The sequence below is a fragment of the Carlito syrichta genome, unplaced genomic scaffold (assembly GCF_000164805.1).
Source record: "Carlito syrichta isolate Samal-C Ts95f unplaced genomic scaffold, Tarsius_syrichta-2.0.1 Scaffold287776, whole genome shotgun sequence".
Taxonomy (NCBI): Eukaryota; Metazoa; Chordata; class Mammalia; order Primates; family Tarsiidae; genus Carlito; species Carlito syrichta.
Genome location: NW_007231872.1, coordinates 66,729 through 91,079, shown reverse-complemented (window position 1 = coordinate 91,079; position 24,351 = coordinate 66,729). Strand labels below are relative to the sequence as shown.

Here is a 24,351-nt window from a genome sequence, read left to right as displayed (position 1 = left end):
GTGGTGGCTCACACCTGTCATTTACCCAGCACTTTGAGAGGTGGAGGCAAAAGGACTGCTTGAACCCAGAGGTTCAAGACCAGCTTGGCAACTTGGCAAAACCTGGTCTCTACCATAAATTTTTTTAAAAATTAGCCAGGCGTGGTGGCACACATCTCTGGTTCCAGCTGCTTCAAAGGCTGAGGCAGAAAGATCACCTGAGCCCAGCAGGTTGAGACTGCAATGGTCATGAGCACACCACTGCACTTCAGCCTGGGTGACAGAGTGAGGCTCCAACTCAAGAAAAAAAATAATGTAAAGGCACAGAGAAACTACCACTTTCTTCTTGAATAAGGTCTAATTCTAGTATCGATCATGTTCACAGTCTAAAATGTTCCTATTTTGCTGGGCGTGGTGGCTCACACCTGTAATCCCAGCACTTTGGAAGGTGGAGGCAAGAGGACTGCCTGAGCTTCGGGGGTTCAAGACCAGCCTGAGCAACATTGTGAGACCTCGTCTCTACAATAAATAAAAAAATTAGCCAGGCGTGGCGGTACCTGCCTATAGTTCCAGCTACTTGAAAGGTTGAGGCAGAAGGATCGCCTGAGCCCAGAAGGTTGAGGTTGTGGTGGCCGTGAGTGTGCCACTGCACTCCAGCCTGGGCGACAGAGTGAGACTCTGACTCAAAAAAATAAAATGTTCCTACTTATGCTTATGCTGCATGACCTCAAAGATGCAGAACTCAATTGAAGAAATTTTCAAGGATAACAGCACAAAAACTGATTTCCCTAAAAATTTTATTCTGAGAAATTTCTCATAAAACATTATTTTAATTCTTAAATAAAAGCCCCCATAATTATGTTAGGTTTGGTATTCACTGATAAACAATTACACCGTTTTAATAAGATAAAATCAGAGTATGTCATTTAATTAGTAAAGTATTATGCCAAAATATTATGGCTAAATTTAAATGAACTAGCATGATGGAGAAAAATGCCAGGGCAGATGTAAGTCTCTGAGTGTGATGGAATGAATGTTTGTGTGCCCCCCCCCGTTCATATGTTGAAACTCTGATCCCCCCCAACCTCAGGTATTTGGTGGTGGAGCCTTTGGGAGACACAATTAGGGCCCTTATAAAGGAGAACCCAGCCAGCTCCCATTTCCCTTCCACCATGTGAGGACACCGCTGGAAGATGACATCTGTGAACCAGGAAATGGGCCTTCACCAGACACCAAATCTTCCAGGGCCTTGATCTTGGACTTCCCAGCATTCAGAAATGTGAGAAATAAACATTTGCTGTTTAAGCCACCCATTCCATGAAAGCTTGTTATAGTAGTCCAAAAGGACTAAGGCACTAGGAAATTAAACATCTTGTTCCCCAGTTTATTACAATTTTGATATTGGTTATAATTTGGACTTGCTATACTCTCTCTCTTTTTTTTTTTTTTTTTTTTTTTTAGCTAGAGTCTCACTCTTTGTTGCCCAGGCAGGGGCAAGCTCACGGCCATCCCAGCCTTGACCTGTTGGGCTCAGGCGATCCTTCCATCTCAGTGTTCCAAGTAGCTAGAACTACAGATGCATGCTACCACGCCTGGTTAGTTTTTGTGATTTATTGTAGAGACGAGGTCTCAGCAAGTTGTACAGGCTGGTCTCGAACCCCCGGGCTCAGGCAATCCTCTCACCTCGGCCTCCCAAAGTGCTGGGATACAGGCTGAGCCACTGCACCCGGCCTGGACTTGCTGTAGTTGTAATACTTTTTTAAAAAGAGAAAATTTTACAAATATTGAAATCATTTCCAAGCCTGGCTCTGCATCAGAACCAGCTGTAGTATTAAAAAAGATTTCTGAGATCCCAGACCTTAATGACTCAAAATCTCTCCATGTAGGGCTCAATAATCTGTATTTCATAAAAGCTCCACAAGTGATTCTGATATATAATCAGGTTTGGGAACCAGGTACAACATCCTTTTATGGACAGAGTTTATTGCAAAGCAGAGAAGACCCAGAATAGCTTAGCAATTTAGAAATTAATCATAATGAGTTATATCTCTCAAAAAATAGTCTATTAGTGGCTCACCTCTTCACACCCACTATGACATATAAAGTCCAGAATTTCAAGTGCTTTCATCTTGAAGTCATGTCAATAATCACCCCTCCGGATCATCAGCATGGTCATGTAGATCAGTTAATCCCCAAGGCTAACAGTGACCAAATATATTTAGAGAGTTAGGCTATTCTATAAGGGACTTTTCCCTCGCGACTGGCTTATTGTTACAGCTGCAATTACACGGCAGAGCTCCAGTCTGTTGGCCTTCAAAGAAAAACTTATTTTCTACTCAACTTTGCCTGAGAAGGGGCCAGTCAGGCAAGTTGCTCTCAAAAAGCAGGTTTGAAATATTAAGTAACTATGTTAATTACTCTAATTTTTTTTAAAAAGCTATTATTACACTTATACATATACCCCAAGGTGATTATCACCAATTGCCCACTTTTATAAAGTTTTATAATATGTATAGACTACTAAAAATCTCTGAACATGCTCAATCCTTCTTGGGAGCTTAAGTATTATATACACTGGGAAATTCTGGGCCCTCTATACCTAATTAAGGTTTCCACCAGGGATAAAAACTATCAGTATTCAAAGAGGCCCCACAAAGAGGCAACCTGCAAAATATTTTATCTTATTCTGAGAATGTGCAAGGAGTTTTCATCACTGTTGACGACTGGACACTGGCTGGCAAGCCCACTGGAATGACTAAGTTTCTAAATTATACCTCCCTTAATAAAACAGGTCATGGCAGATGCTAGATTTATCCCAGCACTTTGATGACAGGCAAACAAGGTCTGTGAACCAAGGTCTGCCCTGGTTTAGAGCTTTTTCTTTGCTAGCTTTGGGTATTCAAATCTTTGATAATCTTTAAAACACTTCAACTGATGAGTTTCCTTCCACCTGAAACAATTCCAATTTTTCTTCGAAAACTTTAAAAAGTGACTCATCACATTTTTAATAAGTATACAATATCTGCCCAGTCCCAGTGAAAAGAAATATAAAGTGTCTTGTTTCTCTGATCAAGAGATATTTTTATCAGCTGAATCTACTTTACAGTCAAATGCTGAATTGTGATTAAATAATGTGTGACTTAGATCATGCTATATTTGTTAACAAGCTTCATATTTATTTCAGCCTCTTCTCCTTTCACAAAATGATTTGAGAGAAATAAACTAATAAATGCACATCAAAACTATAGAGTGGGCTGTTTTCAAATATTTTATTTTACTTTGAGTCAGGGTCTCACACTGTCACTCAGACTGGAGTACAGTAGTATAATCACAGCTCACCATAGCCTCAACCTCCTAGGCTCAGGCTGTCCTTCCACCTCAGCCTCCTGAGTAGCTAGGAGTAGCACACCACCTGGCTATTGTTTTGATTTTTTCCGTATAGACAAAGTCTTGCCATGTTGCCTAGGCTGGTCTTGTTTTCAACAATTTTAAAATAAAATACTTGTATTGTAAACATGCTCTTAAACTGGTGCTGCTTAAAGTATGGTCTGACGCCAGCCAGCACTGGCATCTCCTTGGAGCTTATGAAAAATACAAAAGCACAGGCCACACCCCTGACTCACTGAATCAGAATCTGCATTTTAACTAGATTTCCAGGTGATCTGTAAGCACATTAAAGTTTGAGAATCACTACCTTAAACACAATCCTCCAGAACTAGCTTTAGTAGTAGCTAGTAATTTGCATCCCATCATATGTGAAAAGAACATCCCTCCCCACCCCCTCCCCTTGCCCAAATAGATCTTTAAACCAGCTTTTAAATCTTGCAGAAATACCACCATTAAGAAATGTATTTAAAAGTACTACCACCCAGGTCCTCCTGCCAGACACCTGTATTACATTAGCCTGTGGTGGGACCTAGGCAAGAGGATTTTTAAAAATACCCCAGGTAATTCTGATGTACAGTCACATGAGCACAGGCACCAAGTATTTTTTTTTTTCCTCTATACAACTGTTTTTAAATACAAAGCTGTTAGCAATGTATACCACCAAGAGAGTCAGCTTATATTGGTTTCTCAAACTCTGGGTTGTGTCAGAATCACCTGGAGGGCTTTTTCAAACAGAGGCTGCTGGGCTCCACCTCCAGAATTTGCTTCAGTAAGTCAGAATCAGCAGGTGGGGGCCCTGGAACCAGCATTTCTAACAAGTTCCCAGGTGATATGGGACCACACTTTGGAAACCACTGATGTATTAGATTATAATACCTACCTCAGCAGAAAGCCATCTGAGAAAAAGCGCTGAAGGCTTTGTTTAGCTGGCTATTTTTTAAGAACGGGTAAGAGAGGAACATTTTAGATCTAAGTGACTTTCACAAAGCCAGCAGGTCTCAAGCTCCCGACTTGACTGGAGAAAGTGGGGAAAGGACATGCAGGACTGACTTAGCACACAGTCTTAGTGCCCTACAGTTTGGTATCCAGTAGTTGTTTACTAAATACCCTGATGATTGATGATCCCTGTTAAAATACTGTATCTACTTGGTTACTGTAATAACATTTGTTACAAATGATAACATTTAGGTCAAATAAATATTTTACTCACCAAACCCCACAGAGCACCAGGAGAGGTAGCAGTGATTGTAGCTGCTCTGGGCGTATTGTACATTAAGGCCAGTTCGCCAAAACTCCCACGATTATCGTAGTTACCAACACATCTTCCAACACCGTCACACTTCACATAAATATCAAATGTGCCTCTGTTGGACATATGTAAAATAGAGGTAAAAGTACTTCAAGTAAAATCCCATTAAAATGAAACATTATTTCAGAGAAATAAGGAGCCTGTGCAATAAAATCTTATTTCCAGCCTGTCTATCCCTCTGATAACAACAAGTAATAAAAAGACATCGATAAGTCCCAATCTGATCCAGGCCATGTGCCTCTGGGGAAAATGGGGCTACACAATAATATTTAAGATAACAAAATAAATGCCAAAACTATAACTAAGACTACAACCAAATAGTATATGCACAGAAAATCAGTGGAAGAAACATGTATCCTACCACTGTTGTTTCAGAGTATAAGAACAATGAGAGATTTCATGGACATTTGTTATCTAATTTAAGAGTTTGTTTCTAAAATGAACATGTATTACTTTTGAAATCAGACAAAAACTATTTTTTAAAAGAATATAACAGTCACAATTTGGTTAGTCACTACTCTATAAAACTTACTAGGGTCCTTTCTAATTTACAGCAGAAGATGGCAAACTATGGCCCACAGATTGGTTGCTTGGTTTTGTAAACAAGGTCTCACTGCATTATAAACACATTTGTTCATGAATGCATTATCTATGGCTGGTTTTGTGCTACAACAGCAGAGCTGAGGGTTACAACAGGGACCATATTGATCTGCAAAGACTAAAAAATTCCTCTCTGGCCCTTTACTTTAGATCAGCCTCCAACCTAAAGTTTAAAACTGGAAATTCAGACTAAATATCTAACTGGTCTTTTCCTAGTTTTTCTGTGCTAAGCTCTGAACTGAGGTTCTTTTTCTAAGCAATAAGACTTAGCTTGCATGTCACTGCACTACATATTACCCAGACCTTTTATTTATATAAACTACATTCTTCCTGGAGAGAACTGGCTTTCTACATACTGTATTTTATCAGAGAGAGCATCATTTCAAGGCTTGCTGAAGCACCAAGCACCTGTGAGGGCAGACAGAAAAAGGTCTTGGGCTTTATTCTATTGACTAATCCCTAACAAAAAAAAAGGAGAAGGGTGGTGGCAAAAAAGGGAGTGGCTTTTAAGATTAGAAAAGGATTATGGTAAAGACACAATAAGAGCAGAAACATAAAACAACAGACAAAAAAGATTTATGATTAAAGAATAAGATAATTTGGGTTTTAATGTAATTCATGGATAGAAATAAAATGAGCTACCAGTTCAGCAAAATGACATCAGTCTCAAGTCTGTTAAAATCCTGTGGTGCTTTTTCATACAGATTTCTTCCCTGACAGTGTGAGGCCTCCGGCAGTGCAAAGCCACCAAGAAAGCATGGATGAGGACAAGGAGACCTGGCAGTGAGGTCAGCTCTCTCCTGACCATTTGAGTGATGAACAAAATTCCATCACTGCTGTACGCCTGAGTATTTTCATCCATCAAATGGGTAATTAGCATCTAACTGAAAAGGGAATGAACTCGATACAAAGGTAAGAAAATTTTAAAATATGAATGCTGTCTAGGGTTTGGGGTTCTAATATGCCTCTACAAACAGTGCAGTGAATTTCTAAGGTGCTTTATTGATGAAAGCTGGTGTTTCTTTTTATTTTGTTTTTGTGAAGACGGGCTCTCACACTGCTGCCCCGGCTGGTCTTTAACTCCTGGGCTCAAGCAGTCCTCTCGCCTCGGTCTCCCAAAGTATTGGGATTACAGGCATGAGCCACTACACCTGGCCAATGAAAGCTGATAATAATATGAAAATTGTGACTTTTTTTTTTTGAGTCAGAGTATCACTGTCACCCAGGCAGGAGAGCAGTGAGAGGGCTCATGGCCACTGCAGCCTCGACCTGCTGGGCTCAGGTGATCCTTCCACCTCAACCTTCCAAGTAACTGGAACCATAGGCACACGCCACCATGCCCGGCTAATTGTTTTATTTATTGTAAAAGACAAGGTCTCACCAAGTTGCCCAGGCTGGTCTCGAACCCGGGGGCTCAGACAATCCTCTCACCTCTGCCTCCTGAAGTGCTGGGATTACAGGCTTGAGCCACTGAGCCAGGCTGTGACTTTGATTTACCTACAGACAACTGGTTTTTTTCTATTCTAAAATTCTGGTTAGTGTTCGGCAATAGATCAGTAAGGCATTAGAGATTAGGAAATGAAGGAATCAGCAAAAATCCTTGATTCAAAAAGCATGCACAACTGATAGATAAAAAATACCACACACAAAGGCAAGATCAAAAAATAAGGCTTAAAGAGACAAAAGAGGTCACTTTCAGCAAGACCTCTGAGTTAAACACAACCCTACTCAGAGAGCAAATGTAATCCAATAATAAATCAGGCTGGGAGATGACTTGTGTTCCCTACAGAATGAGAGGGGTTAGGGATACCAATTATCTCATGAACACTTTATCACCATTTTACAAAAGTGAAGAAATAAACACTCAGTTCAGACTGTTCCCTATTACGTTTTAGAACTCATGTATTTATCACATAAGGCACATTGTTTTCTGATAAGATAAAGTACAACTTAAATTTTGTGAAAATAGATGTTCAATGTAAATGTATGCCTTCTCATTTAAATAAAATAATTTCTCTATAGAGGTTTTTAAAGGACAAATATAATAATGTACAAACAAGTTCCGGAAGGACACACAAATCACTCACTATACTGACTAGTTAATGCTCAAGCAGTAGGAAGAAAGACAAACTTTTCACCTTATGCCCTCGTAAATATTTCAATTTTTTAGACTATGGACATGTTTTACTTTATAGTTTAAAAAAAAAAAAAATCTTTTAAAAAATAACAGAGAATGAGTTTTACCGTGGATTAACATCTTAGACATTGTATTACACTGCTATTCTCATTATAATAAGCATCTATTACATACTACCTCAAATAGAATTCAACATATGAAGAAATGCTCACATTAAGTGACTGGGATTTATAGATTGGACTAACCAAAAGTCATCAGTTTCTCTATAAACGACACTGCTTTTCATGATCTATTGTGGTTTTGCTGCATGTATTCATAACAGGTTCACAGGGCACATTATGTAGCAAAAAAATAAAGAGGCATCAACAACTATCACATATTAACTTATCAGTTGCCATAATACCACTGGTATTTTAAGAACAAAAGGTTATTTAAATTTCAGTAGTAAGGTTGGGCAAAACTTACCTATCAATTACATAAAAGTTGTCACCATCATCACCTTGATCAATTACATGCTCCCCATCTTTGACCAATTTTTCAAACATGGCATCTAATACTTGAGACATCTGCTCCTATTTTTTAAAAAGATAAGATAGAATCTTTATGTTCATCTAGCACATGTTTTCCTATGGAGCCATAATTACCTTTATATTCTGTGAACAAGCTCAAAGAAATGAAAAGGTCATTATCAGAAAAACACATAGTACAGTCTTTCTTACCACATACAAACAAGAGGATTATATACTCTTATATTCAGTATCTGAATGAAAGTAATTATAATTAGTCTAGTTCAGAATATTTGTGACTATCACCATTTTTAAATGAAAAATTAAATACCAAACCACTATGTACCTTGTGAAATATAATCTTAGCAATTAACATGATTAGGTCAGTAAAGAACTATTTCAAACTGCTATTATGCCTGTAATCCCAGCACTTTGGGAGGCAGAGGCATGAGGACTGCCTGAGCCCAGAGGTTCGAAATCAGCCTGGACAACTTGGCGAGACCTCATCTCTATAATAAATCAAAAATTAGCTGGGCCTGATGGCACATGCCTGTAGTTCCAGCTACTGGAACTAGCCAGAAGAATCACCTGAGCCCAGCAGGTTGTGGCTGCAGAGGCCATGAATGTGTCATTGCATTCCTGCCTGGGTGACAAAGTAAGACTCCAACACAAAGAAAAAAAAAGGTATCTGTTTTTTAAAACTTCCCTATATTAGTCATCATTAGAATTTACGTAGAGATTACCTAAATACTTGTTGAACTTCTGTCCTGATTCCACTCCTTTACACCAAAACCAAAACAGAAAAACAACAAAAGCAAAACCAAAAATGACCGTGGCAAATATTCTGTCACTCTTCTTTGTGAAGGTTTGATTCAAGAAGCAACTATTGACCTCTTTAGGGCAGTTTATCAGAAACATCAAAACTATTATTCAATGACTACTTAAACTATATGTGATTCTTATTCTGCTAAAATGTGGCTGTCAAGGCTCAAGGATCAACTTCAGTTAATGAGAATAAAAAAGGAGATGAAAGAAATCTTTTCTCAGAACACAATTCAGGAACAAAGAGGAAGGAGCAACTCACAGATCTCTGAGAGGACAGGACCAATAGATATGGAGAAACAGTACAGTGCAATAGCAACAAGGTCCAAAGATACGGAGGTTTATTCGTCCTGCCACTTATTAACTCTAAGCCCTAGGTCAAGTCACTCCTTATGGACATAAAAAGGGTACGGCACTAACTACCCAGGCCAAAATAAAGTATACTATAATAAAGAGTTGAAGATAGATTCAAGGGGTAAAAAAAGATGCAAGTGAAAAATACAGATACTGTATTCTTTAAGAAAGATATTCTGGATCAAGGCGGTAAGAGATTACATGTGATTCTTCTCTACCTTTTGAGACCCATCAGAATGTTATAGGGAATATGAAAATATGCATCAGCAACAGTATAGAGTACAGGAATAGGAAACTGGATGACAGAGTTTCAGAGTATGTGGCAGAAGAAGGAGCCCCAAGTAGCACAGATAAGCCTGCTGTGTGGAATGGCCAACCTGCGTGGTAAAGCATCAGGGAGCTCCAGGTTGGAAAACACCTGGTTTGGTCAGGGTGGGACTGAGACACAAATCTGAAAACATATGGAATGATTTAAAGTCCTTCGGGGATCAGTGGACATCTTCCTTCAAAATCCCTCTACCCTGACTGCAGAACTCCCAGCAGCCAAGTGTTGGACCTCAACTTTTCTCAGACAAAAGATCAGAGAGAAATCACACAAATCAGAAAGGAATTGGAACAGACATTGTGAACACTGGTGCCCTAGAACAAAGACCTTCACTTGCTGGGATTTAGGGGTTCCCCAACAGAACAGCTGGCTTCCTGTCAGCTCAACCTAAACAGTGCACTGGTTGACAGGCCTGCCCTACTTACTCAGAGCTCTAAATCAGCTTTTTGTTGTTCCTCGGGTGGCCTACAAGACTAAGATAAACACCAAAATAACACCACATGAGATGGATATTTCAGGAACAGTAGAGAGCTTTCAGGAAGATCTGCTTGTACACACAGAGACATTCAATATGATATTATATCCACAAGACAAAAAAATAGGATGTTCAGGAAAATAGCAAATCAGAGAAAAATGGGTAGCTTAGAAAATTAAAAACATGACTGCTCATTTTTCCTTTTTTTATTTTCGATTTTGATTCAGGGGTACATATGCAGATGTGTTACATAGGAATATTGTATGATAGGGAGGCTGGGGCTTCTACTGAGCCCATCACCCAGGTGGTGGACATGGTACCCAGTGGGTAGTTTTCAGCTCTTACACCCCCACCACCACTTTAGGATGCCCCAGAGTCTCTGTTTCCCATCCACGTGCCCATGTGCATACAGTGCTCAGCTCCCGCTTGTTAGGGAGAAAACATGGCATTCAGTTTTCTATTTCTGTGATAATTTGCTCAGGATGATGGTCTTTAGATGCATCCATATTGCTGCAATTTTTTTTTCTTTAAAACAGACATTATAAGAGCAGTTTCAAGTTCATAGAAACATTAAGCAAAAAGTACAGAGATGTCTCATATATCCTCTGCCCCCATACAGGGATAGCCTCTGCCATTATCAACATTCCCCCATCAGAGTAATGCACTTGTTACAATGGACGAGCCTACATGGATGATCATTATCACTCAAAGTCCTTAGTTTTTATTAGGGCGTGCTCTGGGTGTTGTACATTTTATGGGTTTGCCAAATGTATAGACATGTATCCATCATTATAATTTTTTTAAGTAAATAAAAGGGTAAATAGATAAATTTTTAAAACTTCAAAGTTTTAATAGTTAAAACCTCAAAATAGGAGTTTCCAGATAAAGTAAAAACAGAGAAAATAAAAAGCGTCAAATAAATAAGGTGATTTTTTCAGAACCAAAGAATACAAGTTTTAAGACCAAAAGAGCACACTCTGGTGGATGACATGACTGATGACCCAAAACCCCACACTAACAAGACATAATATATTTTTAGAACACCAAAGATAAACAAGACCTGCAAAGCTTCCAGGGAAAGGGGCGGGGATTCTTAAAAATATGAAAAGATACTCAACTTCTCTCAAAACAAAGAGAAATGCAAATTAAAATCAAAATGAGATACCACTTTACACTTGTCAGATTCAAAAATATACAAATGTTAGAACAACACACTGTGCTGGAGGCCTTATGGGAAAAAGGTATTTTCACACAGACTTCTGATAAGAAGGTAAAATAGAAAAAACTCTACAAAAAGCAATCTATCAACATTTAATAATACTTCCTATTTTATATATGCATACCCTTCCACCTGACTATTCCTTCCCTGGGAAGTTATTCTACAGAAACTTTTCACTGCATTATCATAACAGCAACGGATTGGAAACAAAGTAATGTTTATCCACAGAGCACTGGATAAGTTGTCATATATCCATACACCAAAAGGCTCTTCAGCTGTAAAAGCATAGGGGTTTTCAGTCATCTATCTTTCAAGGGAGTCACTGGCAGTGAATGAACACTCAAAGAAGGGTAATCAGAAAATCAGAAACCTGCAGAGGGGGAATAGTTCAGGAAACAAGGCATTTAGGGGAGAGAGAAGAACTGCATGAAAACACATCAGCTAACTTCTGTCACACTGATGACATCAGTGGTTCTAGAGTCCACAACCAGGGTGGCTGGTGAAAGTTTCATGAAGATTTTGGCACAATATAAGGGCCTGCCTAAGAATGGAGATCACTGAGCAGTGACAGGGGCTGCCTTGCAGAGTTTTTCCTTTCCTGTCATCTTAAATAGTTAGAATCATACAGTATGAAGCCTTTCCTGATTGGCTCTTTCACTTAGTAATATACATTTAAGGTTCTTCCATGTCTTTTCATGGCTAGATAGTTCATTTTGTTTCAGCACTGAATAATATTACATCGTCTAGATTTACCACAGCCCATTTATTCATTCACCTACTAAATGACATCTTGGTTGCTTCCAAGTTTTGACAATGTTTAATAAAGTTGCTACAAACATCCATGTACAGGTTTATGTTTAGACAAAAGTTTTCAAGTCTCTTGGGTAAATACAAGGAGCATGACTGCTGAGGGGTATGGTAAAGGTACGTTTAGTTTCATAAAGTGCCACTAAACTATCCTCTACAGAGGCTGTATGATTTCACATTCCCACCAGCCAAAAATGAGAGTTTCTGAGCTACCCATCCTTACCAGCAAATGGCCAGTGTTCTGGATTTTAGCCATTCTAATAGGTACCTCATTGTTGCTTTACTTCACATTGCTCTAATGACATGACATGGAGCATCTTTTCATAGGTTTATTTGCCATCTGTACATCTTCTTTGGTAAGGTGACCATTTCCTTTGATCTATTTTGAAATCAAGTTGTGTGATTTCTTACTGTTGAGTTCTATGTATATTTTGGATAACTGTCCAGTATTAGCTGTGTCTTTTGCAAATATTTCTCCCAGGCTATGACTTGTTTTTTCATTCTGCTGACAGTGCCTTTTGCAGCACATTTTTAATTTTAATGAAGTCTAGCTTATCAATTCCTTCTTTCAAGGACTGTGCCTATGGTGTTATATCTAAAAAGCCATTACCAAATACAAGGTCACCTAGATTTTCTCCTAAGTTATCTTGTAAGAATTTTATAGTTTTGTATTTTACATTTAGGTCTGTGCTCTATTTCCAGTTAATTTTTGTGAAGAGTATACAGTACAAATACTAAATGGATTTTTTTGCATGTGGATGTCCAGCTCTTCTAGTACCATTTGTTGAAAGACTATCTTTACTCCATTGTATTGCCTTTGCTCCTTTGTAAAAAATTAGTCAGCTTTATGCAGGGCTGCTTCTGGGCTTTCTATTTTGACTTCACTGATCAACCTGTGCATTCTTTTGTCAATACTACACTGTCTTAATTACTGTAGCTTTATACTAAATCTCTTTTTTTTTTTTTTTTGAGTTGGAGTCTCACTCTGTCACCCAGACTGGAGTGCAGTGGCCGCTCCCGGCCACCGCAGCCTCGACCCGCTGGGCTCCAGCAATCCTTCCGCCTCAGCCTTCCAAGTAACTGGAACTACAGGTGCACGCTTACCACGCCCGGCTAATTTTTGATTTATTGTAGCGATGAGGTCTCCCCAAGTTGCCCAGGCAGGTCTCAAACCCACGGGTTCAGGCAATCCACTCACCTCAGCCTCCCAAAGTGCTGGGATTACAGGCTGAGCCACCAAGTCCGGCTTATACTAAGTCTTGAAGTCAGTGTCAGTCTTCTAACTTTGTTTTTTTCCTTCACGATTGCATTGGCTATTCTGGGTCTTCTGCCTCTCCATATAAACTTTAGAATCAGTTGTTGACCTCTACAAAATAACTTGCTGGGAGTTGTATTGGGATCACACTGAATCTATAGATCAAGTTGGGAAGAACTGACATCTTGACAATATTGAGTGTTCTATCCATTAACATGGAATCTCTCTCAATTTATTAAGTTCTTCCTTGATTTCTTTCATCAGAGTTCTGTAGTTTTCCTCACATAGATCTTATAAATACCTTTGTTAGATTTATACCTAAATATTTCATTTTGGAGGGATGCAATGTAAATGATTTTGTGTCAATAATTTCAATTTCTACTTGTTCATTGCTGATATACAGGAAAGTGATTGACTTTTATAATTTAACCTTGTATCCCACAACCTTGTTATAATCTCTTATTAGTTCTGGAAGTTTTTATGTTGATTCTTCCTAATTTTTTACTTAGGTAACCATGTCATCTATGAACAAAGACAGTGATATTTCTTCTTTCTCAATCAGCATATATTTTACTTCATTTTCTTATTGCATTAGCTAGAACTTCCAGTACAATGTTGAAAAGGAGTCGTGAGAGGGGAGTACAAATTTTTTGAGATAAAATTCACATAACTTGAAATTCACCATTTTAAAGTGAACAATTCAGTAGCCACAAGTTGTACAACCACCATCCCATCTAGCTCCAAAACATTTTAATCACCACAAAAGGAAACTCTATCCCCCTATCCCTGGAAATTGCCAATCTGTTTTCTATCTCTATAAATTTATTTATTCTGGATATTTCATAAAATAGAATCATAAAATATATGATCTTATGTGTCTGGTTTATTCACTTGGCATAATGCTTTTAAGGTTCAACCCCATTTAGCATATAACATACTTCATTCCTTTTTCAGACTGAATAATATTCAACTGGTATGTATATACCACAATCTTTTTTTATCCACTCCTCTGCTAAAGGACACTTGGGTTGCTGCCACCTTTTGGATGTTGAATATAGTGCTGCTATTAATATCTGTGTACAAATATTTGAGCAACTGTTCTCAATTATTTTGGGTGTACACCTATGTTTGGAATTGCTGAGTCATGTAGTAACTCTACATTTAACTTTTTGAGGACCCACCAAGCTGCTTTCCAGAGCAGCTGAACCATTTACTTTCACTAGCAATATACAAGTATTCTACTTTGTCCATACCCTTGCCAATACATTTTTTTTTTTAATTCTAGCTATCCTACTAGGAATGAGATAGTATTTCATTGTGGTTTTTATTTGCATCTCCCTAATGACTAGCCATGTTGAGAATCTTTTTTTTTTTTTCCTCCTTGCTAACATATTTAATAGACACTTGCATAAAATGTAATTTTCAACACAAAATATATTATCAAAAGCCCCAAGCTACAGGTTTAGCTTTACGAAAAACATAACCCAGCTGGTAATGTTGGTCCTTAACAATCCATTCCTAAACAGATTTTTCAGATAAACATAAACATAAAAATCCCTAGCTAACTTTCTTATTTCTAAATTCTAACCACTGTCAGACAAAATAAGGCATCGCCTTCTCCATGCTTTGTAGAACTTTTTTCCTTCCTCTTACAGGATTCCTTCAAGTTTCTAGAAATGCCTCTACGTCTTGGACATTTCTACACCAGAGAAATGCACCTCAGAAGTATGTACGTTGGCTAACAGGCCTACCAGCAGACAAGTTCCAAGGCTGAAGTTGAGGGTATGAATATGAATCCTGGAATACCTTGAAGCTATCCAAACCATGCATTTCCCATTCAAGTCCCCCACCAGGGGTCTGAACACTGTAGTCTAAGTCACTTTCCAGTGTGCTCCTCATCCAGATGTCTTTTTTCCCTGTTCTTCTCTCCAAGAATCTCCACTCATGCTTAAGATGCCAATCTTAACTTGGCTGGGTTGAATTAACCCAATATTTACAGCTGTGCAAACTGTGGAGCCTAAGTACATAAAGGTAAAAAAGTTAAAGACTTAAACGGATAGGCTCTCCCCACTAAATCACTGTACGGCACCTCACTTGAAGTAACATACACAAAACCCCCACTCTATCTGGCAGATATATTGAACATGCTATAATAAGTATAATTTCTATTTTATTTTTTTCCACATAGTTGTTCTTCAGTCCTTAGGGATTCAGCTCCTTACATGGGCTTTGGTGGAGGTCGTGGGGCAGCACTCGCAGGTCTGAATCGGGGCGGGGGTGTCGGGTCCTTGCGGGCTTCACGAGACGATTCCTCACCACCTTGCTGGGAATGGCACAACTCACGCAGTAATGCAGCCTCACATACAGCTTGGGAAGCACATAGGCATCGAAGACACTCGCTTCAGATATGTCCCTGACAGCTGCGGCCTCCACTAGTTTCGAATGATGAACTTCTTAATAGCCTTATCCTTGGGCATGCATCGGGCGCAGTTTGTGCAGCGAATGGGCTGCACATGGCCGCGGCCCTTTTTGGCACGACCGTTGTTCCTTCTTTTCTTTGTCATCTTGGAAGCGAGGACCCAAGAGAGCGAGAATCTTTTAATTTGTTTGCTGGTCATATATATATCTTCTTTGGAGAAATAACTATTCAAGTAGTTTGCTCATTTTTAAATTGGGTTTCTGCCTTTTTGTTATTGAGCTGTATTATTTGTATATTTTGAATATTATACTAGACCTATAACAGGTATATAATTTGAAAGTATTTTCTCCCATTTTGTAGACTGTTTTTTCACTTTTTTGATAATGTCCCTTGATGTATAAAAATGTTACATTCTTATGAAATGCAATTTAATCTCTGTTTTTTCTTGCTCCTGCTTTTGGTGTCTAAGGACCCACAGCTGAGTCCAAAGACATGAAGATTTACTCCTGTATTTTCCTCAGAGTTTTATAGTTTAAGCTCTTATATTTTAGGTCTTTGATCCCTTTTGAGTTAGTTTTTTTCATGTGATGTGAGGTAAGAAATCAATTTGTTCTTTCGTGTGTGGCTATCTAGCTGATCCAGTAACATTTGGTAAAGAGACTATTCTTTGATTGAATGATCTGGGTATCCTTGCTGAAAAATCAATTGGCCATAAATGTATAGGTGTATTTCTGGATTCTCAATTCCATCCCATTGTTCTATATGTCTAACCCTAGACATATCCTGGATATTGTTTGATTACCATACCTTTGTAGGAAGTTGTAAAACTGAGAATTGTGAGTCCCGCAACTTTGTCCTTCTTTTTCAATATTGTTTTGGCTATTTGGAATCCCCTTTGTTATATATACAATTTTAACACAGTGGATGACAGCAAAACATTAATGTGTTTTCATGGTTTAGCTTCACTATACATAAAAGCTACCAGGCCAGACACAGTGGCTCATGCCTGTAATCCCAGCACTTTGGGAGGCAGAGGCGAGAGGACTGCCTGAACCCAGGGGTTCCAGAGTAGCCAAGGCTAAGGCAGGGGCCCTTCTAAAACAAAGAGAGAAGGGCCTTCCCAAAAAAGAAAAACAATGTGTTAAAAAGAAACTGACGTGGTGTAGTCAATGTCCAAGTGCTCATGAGTAACCTAGTTACAACCCTGTGCCACAAAATATCCAATCAAAAATGCAGGTTGCCATATAAGGGAAACAAAGGGGCTAAAATATAATATAAGGCAATGCCTTGAGGTGTTTGGCGCTCAGCCTTTGAATGTAAATCCGCTGGGCCAGTGCTGGCACAAATAAACGTTGCTTCCTGGCAAAGAAGCCTCAGTGTCTCCTCTCTCTAAAAAATCCTGCCACATCTGATGCATTAGCCGGGAAATTAGGAGGTGGAGACAGTGTTTTCACCTCCCTTTTTGCCGCAGGGGTGCAACCCCCCAGGACGATGGAAAAGGTGACCTTGTCTGGCGCCAGCAGACCAACTAATCTGTAGGGAACTAGCCCTCCCCACGTGCTGGGGCAAGAACCAAGAGCACAAAAAAATGGGGGACTAAAATGTAATGTAAGGCAACACCCTGCTGTGTTCGGGGCTCAGTGTTTGCATGTAAATCTACTGGGCCTGTGCTGGCACAAATAAATGCTGCTTCCTGGCACAGAAGCCTCAGCGTCTCATCTCTCTCTGTAAAAAATCCTGCTACAAGGCAACTTGGCAAGACCTTGTCTCTACAATAAATAAAAAAATTATACGGGTGTGGTGGCCCGCGCAATGTGGTTCCAGCTACTTGGAAGGCTGAGGTGGAAGGATTGCCTGAGCTCAGCAGGTTGAGGCTGTAGTGGCCGTAAGCATGCCACTGCACTCCAGTGACAGTGAGACTCTAACTTAAAAATAAATAAAAATAAAAGCTACTAACTGAAGCTTTTAAAAATAAGTTAATGCTGATAAAAAATATTTTTAAAAAGTCACATAGAATCTCTATCAATGCTGATACATGTTACATTAAAAAAAAGAACCAAGCAGAACACTGTAGATTTTGCTGCCACCAAAATTTTAAAAGAGAATATCCTTGTATTTGCATTGCATAACCCTGGAAAAACATACATGATAGTTTTAAAAGAACTTGGCTCTTGAGAAACTAGGTTGCTGGGAGACAGAGGTGAAAGGAAGATTGCCTTTCACAACCTACTCTTTTGTTCTTTTGGAATTTTTATAAATTTTAGGTATATATTGATTTAATTTTTAAAATTAAGTTTAAAAACAAACTCAATTTAGACAGGGAACATAATTTTACATCTTCACATGGGCTAAGAAAACCTTTAGGAAGAATGATGGTGATGGGTCTGCAGGAAGTGGTTTTCATCCCCTCCTTGGGTCCCTGTGTGAGCTCTGGCACCTTATCTATGGAAAAGCAGCCAGGGCTGAAGATGAAGCCAAGGTGGCAGTCAAACAAAGCCTTCTTAATGTGGTGCTAATTGGCCCCACGGGGACCATTTGACACAAATGAGTTCATCAATTTAGGCAACATATGTTCACCTATCAAAATTCTGAAGGTTGATTAAATGGTGTACTAATATTTTGTTTTGCTATTTAGATTTTTACTCTCTTAGGACAAGTGGAGAGAGAATATCAGCTTTATTGGTTAGTTCTGACTCTAAATGTCAAATGGAGGGAAAAAGATGAAATAAATTGCCACAGTAAACGTGTGTTATGCTTGAATTAGCCGTATTTCAAATCATTATAAAGCTGAAGAAGTCATACATGAATATACGAAAAAGTAATTCCTGATGAAATACAGAAAAATTATTTCTTTTAGAACTTTTCTATGTGACAGGTGTCTGTTCTAGTCAAGCAAAATGTAATTTCCCCATAATTATGCACAGAGTGAAAAGAATTTAGGAAATATTTAATATGCAGGGGCTTATCGTGATGACTGACAACTACTGTAGGAGATCCACATCAAATTCTCCTACAAAATGGAAATTCAAGGCTGAACTCAGTGAAGGGCTCTGACTCATTTGAGAAATAACAATTTACTCTGTATTAATGAACGAGCCTATTATATAGCATAGGAAAATTATTTCAGTTGGCCTCAAATTAGAAATATTTCAGAAAGAAAATGGCCTACTGAGTTGAGCATTAAAATATTCATGAAAAGAATATCTTCAAAGAGGTTAATAATTATAAATGCTGGGCTCAACATATGAATATACAGCGCTCCAAGGAAAAATATTCTGAGGTCTAGGAAGTACAAGATTTTCAAGCTAAACAATGACCTCAGGAAATTCAAATGCGATAGTTGATACAAAGCCAAGATCATTCTTCCTGCTAACTAGTAATTATGGTTTCCCCTTCCTCCTCCAAATTTTCCTATTTCAGGATAAGATAGCACCCTTACAGTCATTCCAGCTAGACACTGGGAGTCATCCTAGACTCTTTCCTTCAAACCCCAACTAAATCAACCACCAAGCACCAGGTTCTGTTAATCCTGAACACTTTGTGAAACCATTCCCTTTTGTTCCTCCCTTTTCCCCTCATCCCTAGTTCGGGTCCATTTCTTTTCTGTGCATAATGCCACGGTTTCCTTCCCAGGCTACTTGCCTTTGCTCTTGCTCACACCCCCATTCTTCTCCCTCCTTTAACTCTATCCTCTACACTGCCTGCAAAACGACTTTAGGCAGATCTGATTATAACATTATTAAACTCTTTGGTTATGGCCACGGCCTACAGGACAGGATGTGCCTAGTATAGTGTGGCATTTGAGAATGCTCCTTCATGATACAGCATCCACATCTTAACTCCGTCACCAGATGGCTTCCACTTTAGCTCTAGTGATAACAGTTGATATTTTTCATCAACTCGTGATTTCCTCCTCATTTTCTGAGGCACAGCTCTGTGGTCTCTCCAGCTTTCTGAATCCTCGGGGTAGGCTAAGAGACACTCATCCTCTCAAAGTGTCCTGACCATATTACAGCATTTATCATGTTTCACCAAAATGCTTTGTGTATGTTTGTATTCCTCATCAAATTATAAGTTCCAGGAGGACAAGAATCTCATTTCTAAATATCTTTTTGGCTTCCAACACCTTATACAAGTCTTGAAACATAGTGAGTAGTCAGGAAATTAAAATGAAAGAATTTGCATGATAAGAAGATTATATGATTTGAATATTTAAATTTAAATTAAGTTAAATACATTCAATTAAAATGTATTTGTATTACTATAAATACCTTACATGTCACAAAAAAACTACAAGACTGCTTAAAATTTGAGTTTAACCTAAAACCTCAAGTCAGTGATGTTGATGGCTAAATGTCTTATTCCAGATGGCAATTTGTTGAGAAAAATAAAATTTTACTTAGTTATATCACACATCATCTCTAAAAGACTTTGAGATGATCTCAGCTCAAATTTTTAAAAATATCTTTTGGAAACAACTATGGAAATATGTTTGTTTCTTCCCTATAAAACATTCAATAATGATAATTCATTAACGAGCTTTTATTGTTTCCATTTATAAGCTTGCTATGTATGTATGTATGAATGGATGTGTTGAGTCAGAGTCTCACTCTGTAGCCCAGGCTGGAGTGCACTGCAGCCTCAACTTGCCAGGCTCAGGTGATCTCTCCACCTCAGCCTTCCAAGTAGCTGGAACCACAGGCATGTGCCACCATGCCTGGCTAATTTTTATTTATTTGTTTATTATAGAGATGAGGTCTTCCTATGTTGCTCAGGCTGGTCTCAAACCCCTGAGCTCAGGCAATCCTCTTGCCTCCACTTCCCAAAGTGCTAGGATTACAGGTGTAAGCCACTACGCCTGGTTATGAGCTTGCTTTAAAACTGTATATTAAAGACCTTCAAGCCGGACTCGGTGGCTCAGCCTGTAATCCCACGCTTTGGGAGGCTGAGGTGAGTGGATTGCCTGAGCCCACGGGTTCGAGACCTGCCTGGACAACTTGGTGAGACCTCATCTCTACAATAAATAAATTTTTTAAAAAATTAGCTGGGCATGGTAGCGCGCGCCTATAGTTCCAGCTACTTGGAAGGCAGAGGCAGAAGGATGGCCGGAGCCCAGCAGGTCGAGGCTGCGGTGGCCGGGAGCGTGCCACTGCACTTCTGTCTGGGCGACAGAGTGAGACTCCAACTCAAAATAAATTAAAAAATAATAAATAAATAAATAAATAAAACTGTATATTAAAGACCTTCAAACCGGACTCGGTGGCTCAGCCTACAATCCTGCGCTTTGGGAGGCTGAGGTGAGTGGACTGCCTGAGCCCGCGGTGTTCGAGACCCACCTGGACAACTTGGCGAGACCTCATCTCTACAATAAATTAAAAAAAAAAAAATTACCCGGGCGTGGTAGCGTGCGCCTGTAGTTCCAGCTACTTGGAAGGCTGCGGTGGCCAAGAGCGGTCACTGCACCCCAGTCTGGGTGACAGAGTGAGACTCCAACTCAAAAAAAAAAAAAAAGAATAAAAATAAAAAGACCTTCAGTAACGCAGTGAAAGAAGTTTAAAAAATGTCTGTGTTTATAAAAATAATCACTTTAATTAAGCAAAGACGCTCCCTGTCAGACTGTACTAGCAAAAGTGTTTTTTTAATTGTTTTAAATGCAATCAAAATTTTCACAATGATTTAAAACAGTTAAAGTTAAAATGCTAAAGAAGATACATTTAATTTAGAGGACAGAACAGAATAGGCAGCATCCCAGGAAAATATAACTAGCAACTATTTTATTCTTGTCTGTTTATCACTGAGTGTATAGACACCAGAAAATCACTGCTTAGTCACTGCTGAAGCATTAAAATACTGTTACATTGGAATAGGAAATTATGCAAACAGAATAAATGTAACAGTAACAAAATACTAGACTTGAACTTGTTCACATCTAACTCTAGTCCTTGGTATTTAAAGTATTTTGTGGGACAGGGCATTGGCATTACCTGGAAATCTGTGAGAAATGCACACTTTCAGGCTCCACTCTAGACATACTAAATCCAAACCTAGGCCAGGCTCAGTGGCTCTGCCTGTAATCCCAGCACTTTGGGGGGCTGAAGCAAGTGGGTTGCCTGAGCTCGCAGGTTAGAGACCAGCCCAGGCAACTTGGCAAGACCTCGTCTCTACAATAAATCAAAAATTAGCCGGGCATGGTAGCGCATGCCTATAGTTCTGGCTACTTGGAAGGCTGAAGCAGAAGGATCACTGGAGCCCAGCAGGTCGATGCTGGGGTGGCTGTGAGTATGCCACTACACTCCAGTCTGGGCAACGGAGTGAGACTCCAACTCAAAAAAATAAGAAATAAATCCAAACCTTCATTCTGACAACATGCCCCAAAGATACACAGGCATATTAAAGCTTAAAAAGCACTGTTTTTGGTGACCTCTGAAATTCTCCCATGTAAAGTTCTAGCCAAAAATAGAAAATCCTTGACTGAAGCCTACCTCTAAGTGTAAAACTAAGGATTAATTTTGCTGCTGTCTTCTGTGTGCATTTGGAGCAAAATTGGTCCTTGACTTAAAGAATATCTGATCCACAGGCCGGCTTCGTATCAACTCAGGATACTGAACCAGGTCTCTTTCCTCAGCACTGACCACCCCCTGCTGGTACAGCTGCGAACTAAACAGATAAACTTGGAAGACAAAGAATATACCAGGGCCACTCTGAATAGCTGAATTCACACCACAAGTTCAAGGGTTTGGTGTAACTTTTCAAAAGACTTGAGTTAGGTATTATTTTAATACCATCATTTTATTACAAATAGCATACATATCCAAAACCATTATTTAAGATTAAATATGCACTTTCTTTTTTTTTTTTTTTTGAGTTGGAGTCTCACTCTGTCACCCAGACTGGAGTGTAGTGGTCTTTCCGGCCACTACAGCCTCGACCTGCCGGGGTCCAGCGATCCTTCTGCCTCAGCCTTCCAAGTAGCTGGAACTACAGGAGTGCACTACTATCCTGGCTAATTTTTGATTTATTGTAGAGATGGGGTCTCGTCAAGTTGCCCAGGCGGGTCTCGAACCCACGGGCTCAGGCAATCCACTCACCTCAGCCTCCCAAAGCGCTGGGTTACAGGCTGAGCCACCTAGCCCTGCTAAATATGCACTTTCTTTTTGAGAGCCTGGTGTGTGCAGAGAGCCTTGAGTGACATCTGCTACCTCAAGAATCATTTAAAGATTCAAAAGTCACACTTCCTGCCCTCAAGAAAGTGGATAGATGAAGTGGCTGATGGATCTTTGGTATGGTCAAGTTCAGGCCTGTCAAAGCCAGTCATCTGGACTGAGACTTATATATGTGTGGACCTAAAATAAGATCTCCAAAGTCACAAACCGTCATTTATGTTCCTGGGGGACATGATATAACAGTTAAACTCTAACTTTCCCTGTTCCTTGAAAAATTCTTTTTAATGCGATTTACTTGCCAACCTGGCTCTGTCGATAAAGAAGGACCAATCAAAGTATTTTATAACCCTATAAAGCTGTCTTTTGTGGACCTTTTAGATGATTTCTGACTCAGTCTGAAGTCTGCTGTTGCCACCCATAACACTTTATCTACATATCAAGAAAGTGCCCCATCCTCCTCAAGTTACTCATTTCCTTTACTGCTTTCAAGATTCCTTAGGTGTCTCTGCTGAATAGTGTCAATCAGAAAACCTTTGAATCCACCTATAGCTGGTACCTTCCTACCCTTACCCCCTCCCTGGATCCAACCAGTGTAAATCTCCCATGTATTGATTTAGGGTTTCTCATAACTTCTGTCCTAAATAGCACATAACCAAGCTACCATTCAACCATGGCAGAACCTTCTGAGGATGGTGTCATGGGCCCAAGGTCACTCATATTTGTCCAGAACAAACCATCTTAAAATACAATGTCTACAGACAATGAGTTTGGTATCTTTTCATCAACAAATATTGGAAACAAAGGAGATTTTAAAAATTATTTCAGGGTATAAGCATGATCCAGTCTAGAAGAATCGATATGATGTTGCATCTCAATCGTGATAAAGATGTCATTTTTAAGAAAATCGCATCTTAAAAGAGTGGGTCTTGATTTAATGCTTCCTCCTCTAGGACATCAATCTAAAAAGTAGAAGATGCTGAGTTTGACAAAACAAAAAGGTTGACGTAAGTTACAAATGTTGACTCAGTGTTGACATCTGGAGCATGGCAGCAGAGATTCTTTCCTAAATGACTATAAAGCAGTGTGTAAACATAACCTGAGATGAAGGAAGCAGAACATCTAAGTCAGAATGCAAGGCAAAATCTGAACAGCATGCCCACTCATACTAAGAGTGGGTATTCTAGAAATACCAAACCAAAGATTAGTGATTTCAAAATCCTTACAAAGAACAAAAAGAATTTCCCCAACTGAAAGCCAAGTGAAACATTACTCTTAATCTGTATAACAATCTGAATACTACTTAGTGGAGAGAGGCAAACTGCCATGGACCCCAGCATCTCTGCATACTCCCGCAGGGTGCAAGAAGAATGCAAGGTCCTAACTTGTCTTTACCAGGTATTTCTCGGGGCTGTGTTTGGAACAAGAAGCCTTGAGGGATGAGATAATGTCTTCCCCAGAACAAACACCCCAGGCGTGCTTATTGCTCCAACAGTGTACTCTCAGACTCATTCCTCTCCTGCAGCACAACTCACTGCATGGTGCAGGCATCCACAAGGGGGCCTTTGCCATGCCCCTGGGTGATGCTAGCCAGTAA

General features: G+C 39.3%; 1 protein-coding gene and 1 pseudogene across 1 annotated transcript in view; both read right to left on the bottom strand.

The window, feature by feature from the left end:
* The window catches only part of PRKAR2B (protein kinase cAMP-dependent type II regulatory subunit beta), an 80,299-nt gene that overhangs the window by 12,237 nt on the left and 43,711 nt on the right, over positions 1 to 24,351 (bottom strand). The window contains exons 5-6 of the mRNA XM_008053015.2: positions 7,878 to 7,984; positions 4,577 to 4,730 (exon numbers count right to left, since the gene is read on the bottom strand). Of these exons, the coding sequence (XP_008051206.2) occupies positions 4,577 to 4,730; positions 7,878 to 7,984 (261 nt within the window). The remainder of the gene's footprint in view (positions 1 to 4,576; positions 4,731 to 7,877; positions 7,985 to 24,351) is intronic.
* On the bottom strand, positions 15,394 to 15,739 carry LOC103255044 (annotated as a pseudogene).